This window comes from Nicotiana sylvestris, chromosome 3, assembly GCF_000393655.2.
Source record: "Nicotiana sylvestris chromosome 3, ASM39365v2, whole genome shotgun sequence".
NCBI classification, from domain to species: Eukaryota; Viridiplantae; Streptophyta; class Magnoliopsida; order Solanales; family Solanaceae; genus Nicotiana; species Nicotiana sylvestris.
Window position 1 is genome coordinate 200,173,560 of NC_091059.1, and position 4,864 is coordinate 200,178,423.

Sequence of the window (4,864 nt, forward strand, 5' to 3'; positions counted from 1 at the left end):
ATGAATTATGGTTGTAATAAAAGCAGCAGATTCGATGCATTGCAATCTACGGAGAATGCGATGAATTGACGGTACTGTAGAAAAGACTTACACCATCATTTTATTTAAAACACAATAATTTTTTATAGAAATATTAATTAAGTGATTAACCGTAAAAGAATGAGAAAAAAATCTTCTAGTAAATAATCAATACACATATAATGTAAGAAAATCTTTACATTATTAGTATAACTTAAATCATTTCTAATTAGGGTAACAAAGGAAAAAAAGAATAAATAAACATTTTAATTCTCTTTTGAGAGATCTTCTGTCTCTCTGTAATTAAGTACTTGGGAATGAGCTATAAAACCGGACAATCTCAATATTTCATCTTGTATACAACAGAGACAAAGAATCTTTCTCTCTCTCTCTAATATAGGAAAAACTGTATCCAGTTAAATAAGGAGGAATAATTTGCTGTTATCAAACAGTGGTTCACAATATGGAAGCTTGCTTTCACTGGTTATGTCTTCTCTTCTTTTCATATGTTTTACTGTTGTTTACACAGAGAGCGATCGTTCATCTCTGGTGGAAACCAAAAAGAATTCAAAAACATTTTTGGAAACAAGGAATCAGAGGTCCTAAATATCATTTCTTGTTCGGTAACCTCAAAGAGATTGCAAGTTTCACTACTCCATTATTATCTCGTCCTTTGCCTTTCTCTCATGACATTCTTCCTAGAGTTCTCCCCTTTTACCATCATTGGAAGAAAATCTATGGTAATTTCTCTTTTGATTAACCTATCTCGAGAATGAACTTTATTAATATTGTACATGCACTTGTTATCTTTCTAGTTTAATTCTACAAACTAATTTTAATTTGGTGGTATATATACACATCAAATAAATATTGTAGGTTCAACATTTGTTATATGGTTTGGACCAACGGCTCGTGTGACCATATCTGATCCAGCTCTTATTAGGGATATTTTCGTCCTTAAATCAGAGAGCTTTGAGAAAAATGAGTCACCCCCTCTTGTAAAGAAGCTTGAAGGTGATGGTTTGCTGAGTTTAAAAGGAGAAAAATGGGCTCACCATAGGAAGATTATTACTCCAACACTCTACATTGAAAATCTCAAGGTTAGTCATAGCTATATTGCTGTATTTTCCCAATTAGTTAGCTGTCAGTGTTAAAAAAAAGGTTTACGTATAAAAATTTCTAATTTATTTTTAATTTTCCTACATATATATATATAGCTAATGATTCCGATGATGGGGAAGAGCATGAGGGAGATGTTGAACAAATGGTCAAAAATGTCGTCAAAATGCGGCAAGGTGGAAATCGAAGTCTCGAAAATGTTCCAAACATTAGCAGAAGATGTGATTACGCGTATTGTATTCGGAAATAGTTACGAAGATGGACGAGCCATCTTTGAGTTGCAAGCACAACAAATGGTTTATGCCACTGAAGCTTATCAGAAAGTTTTCATCCCTGGATACAGGTAAATATACAATTATATATAATAAATATACGGAGGTGGAACCAATATTTTTATGGGGTCTGAATTATATAACTATTGGATTCTAAATTTAATATTTATACATATTTAATGAATTCTTAATAATATACATTGTTTGAACAAAAACTACTAAGTTCGGGTAGTTCGGCTTGAGCCATATATAGAACCATATGAAGAATAACGCGTTATGATTTGGTAGTTAGTGTTTTGTGCAGAATCTCGAAACAATTGTAAAGTGAAAAAAAATTGTTTTATATTGTGTTTATGACAGGTTTTTGCCTACTGAAAAGAATAGAATTTCTTGGAGATTGGATAAAGAGGTTAGAAAATCTTTGATAAAGCTTATTGAAGAAAGGAGAAAAATTTCAGAGGGTACTCAGGTGTTATTGTCAGACGAATGTCCGAATGATTTATTGGAAGTAATGATCAAAGCTAGTACAAGTAATGAATATACAAATAGTTCAAACATTACAGTTTATGACATTGTCGAGGAATGCAAGACCATCTTCTTTGCCGGCAAACATACGACGTCAAATTTGCTGACGTGGACAACCATTTTATTGGCCATGCATCCTCAGTGGCAGGAACTTGCACGCGAGGAGGTTTTGTGTGTCTGTGGATCACGTGATACCCCCTCTAAAGACGACCTCGCCAAGCTTAAGACGGTAATTAAGCATGAATTAATTAAAGTTTATATACCTTTTGTTTATTTAGCATGATCATGCTTTTTGTTAAAACAATCCAACACTTTGGTCTATGCATGTGGTAAAGGTAAACCGTAAACAGACCAACACTTTGTTCTGTCAGATAATTCTTCACTCTCTTTTTGGATAAGCTTTTTATATATTTGTCTTATTAATTTGACCGGATCATCAATCTTTTTGACTTAAATGTGTATTAAAAGTAAAGAAATCTCAAATTTCACTATTTTCTTTATTAACTTATGCGCCCTTCATATTTTCTCCATATGAACTTAACCCATCAGGTGTTAACATTGCTAAGTAAAAAATGGTACAAAAATGTATATTGTTACCATATATGAAGGTTAAATATTACCTGCTATAATAGGTTATTTACCATAATTTTAAGCTACCTGACCATACTTGTTACTGTGAATATTACCTGTACTATTTACGTGACCTAATAGTGTTAAAAAACTTAGATTAATTTTTCTTGTGGTGCCTAGAATACAAACTTGTGCAAATTTTGGTATTACTTAGTTTTAGATTCGGGAAAATGACAATGTTTTAAAAATAATAACCGAATATATATATATAAATTAAATAAATTTTATATATTTTTTCGGCTATCGAATGTAAATAATTTATGGAGGGGGCTAAAGTGAAAAAAGCCCTTTAGTTTCTTAAGATGTCAACTCATGTTGTAGTCAATATATAAATTAAATAAATTAAATAAATTTTATATATTTTTTCGGCTATCGAATGTAAATAATTTATGGAGGGGGCTAAAGTGAAAAAAGCCCTTTAGTTTCTTAAGATGTCAACTCATGTTGTAGTCAATATTTTTTAGGGAATTTTACACAAATAGCCGATCAGATTTATTTTTTTATATTTTCTAACTGATATACGTAGATTATACATTAATTATACATGGTTAGACATATATTAGATATGAATTATGCATACTATACATCTGTTGGCTATTTTTTATTTAAAAGATTAGGTAGACAACCATTTGAGTTAAATCTTCTATTTTTGATGGCATGCAGCTCGGAATGATCTTGAATGAATCCTTGCGGCTATATCCACCTGCAGTGGCAGCAATCAGAAGAGCCAAAATCGATACACAATTGGGGAATTTCAAATTACCCAAAGGGACAGAGCTTCTTATACCAATTATAGCAATTCATCATGATCCAACATTATGGGGACAAGATGCTAATGAGTTTAATCCAGCAAGATTTGGTCGAGGAGTTGCACAAGCAGCAAAACACCCAATGGCATTTATGCCTTTTGGCTTAGGCGCCCGCCGTTGCATTGGACAAAATTTAGCTGTTATGCAAGCTAAATTAGCAATAGCTATGATTTTGCAACGTTTTTCTTTTGATATTTCTCCAACTTATCAACATGCTCCTACTATTTTAATGCTCTTATGTCCACAATATGGTGCACCCATTATTTTCCATAAGTTGTAGTTGACATACTTATATATATGTTCATGCTTGTACAAATACAAAATTTTCCAGATCAAATGTTCTGTGTGTACATTACAAATCCCCAATATCCCTCTTCTAAATCTTTGCAAAATTTTGACGATCATCCACTGTTTGTTCAGCAGTGAATAGCCGGACTAATGATATAAGCACATTAACAACTGTTGTGAACACAAATAATTTAGATAATACTTGTGGGCCAGTTATTTGGACAAAGGTTGGCCAAGCTGTTGGGCCAAGGGCTAGACCACATAGAAGCCCAAGGATAAGACAACCCAACAAAAGATCCGTTTTGGATCCAAGTAGAGTAGGGAAAGACGTGACAAAGGTTTAAAAGGAGAGTGGCCTACGGTTTCAGGTGTCACACCTCTTTTTTGCCTACCCCGGAAAGGGGCATAAGAGTTTTTTCCAATTTAAGTGATGATCGAAACAGGATTCTTTATTTTTAAAATTCAGAGTCGCCACTTGGGATAGTTTATGGTGTCCCAAGTCACCGGTTTCAAATCCCGAATCGAGGAAAGATTGACTCTGTATTACAGTCCGCGAACACAGAAATCCGGGTAAGGAATTCTGTTAACCCGGGAGAAGGTGTTAAGCATTCCAGGATTCCGTGGTTCTAGCACGGTCGTTCAACTGTTATAATTGGCCTATTATTTGATTTTGGTACATGTTTAAACCTATGTGCATTTTAACTTTATAGCCGCTTTTATTTAAATATTTTTTTAGAAAGATTCAACGTCGTCTAAAACATATCTTGGACCACGTCACATAAATGCACCCTCGGTCCCCGATACGTTTTGTCTAACGTTGTTAAAAAGATTTGGATTTGGGTCACATAAATGTACACTCGAATTGAGATTACGTATCGTGACCATGCCACGGAAACCGTACCCATAGCCACGTTGATTTTATTAATCGCGCCTAGAGCAAACTACAATGCCCATTGATTATTTATTTCCTAAAGCTAATTTGAAATTATTGTAAGGCAAAAGAATTATGGAAGGAATTATCCGTGTATGAGGCCAAAACTGAACGAAATGCCCCTTAGCCGTAAGTTCAATGATCATTATCTATATAACAGTAGCTACAACTTCAACCATTGTCTTTGTTTTACAGCCATTATTTTCCTTCTTTAGTTTTTCAATTTTTAAGAATAAAAAAATTCCAAAAAAGAAAGGCTTCACATAAAATAG

The 4,864-nt window shown here is 33.4% G+C and overlaps 1 protein-coding gene across 1 annotated transcript; it reads left to right on the forward strand.

The window, feature by feature from the left end:
• Positions 1 to 373: 373 nt before the first annotated feature.
• Positions 374 to 3,710, forward strand: LOC104233266 (cytochrome P450 734A1-like). Its single transcript, XM_009786637.2, has 5 exons — positions 374 to 758; positions 895 to 1,118; positions 1,236 to 1,480; positions 1,770 to 2,163; positions 3,228 to 3,710. The coding sequence occupies exons 1-5, from the start codon at positions 482 to 484 to the stop codon at positions 3,651 to 3,653; spliced, it is 1,566 nt and encodes a 521-aa protein (XP_009784939.1). The 5' UTR covers positions 374 to 481; the 3' UTR covers positions 3,654 to 3,710.
• The last annotated feature ends 1,154 nt before the right edge of the window (positions 3,711 to 4,864 follow it).

What these genes read in the sequence shown, in the direction of transcription:
- LOC104233266 (XM_009786637.2), top strand. Translation starts at nt 482, where the DNA reads ATGGAAGCTTGCTTTCACTGGTTATGTCTTCTCTTCTTTTCATATGTT. An exon ending in TCTACATTGAAAATCTCAAG is followed by an intron (nt 1,119 to 1,235) that starts GTTAGTCATAGC and finishes ATATATATATAG; the next exon opens with CTAATGATTCCGATGATGGG. An exon ending in ACCTCGCCAAGCTTAAGACG is followed by an intron (nt 2,164 to 3,227) that starts GTAATTAAGCAT and finishes GATGGCATGCAG; the next exon opens with CTCGGAATGATCTTGAATGA.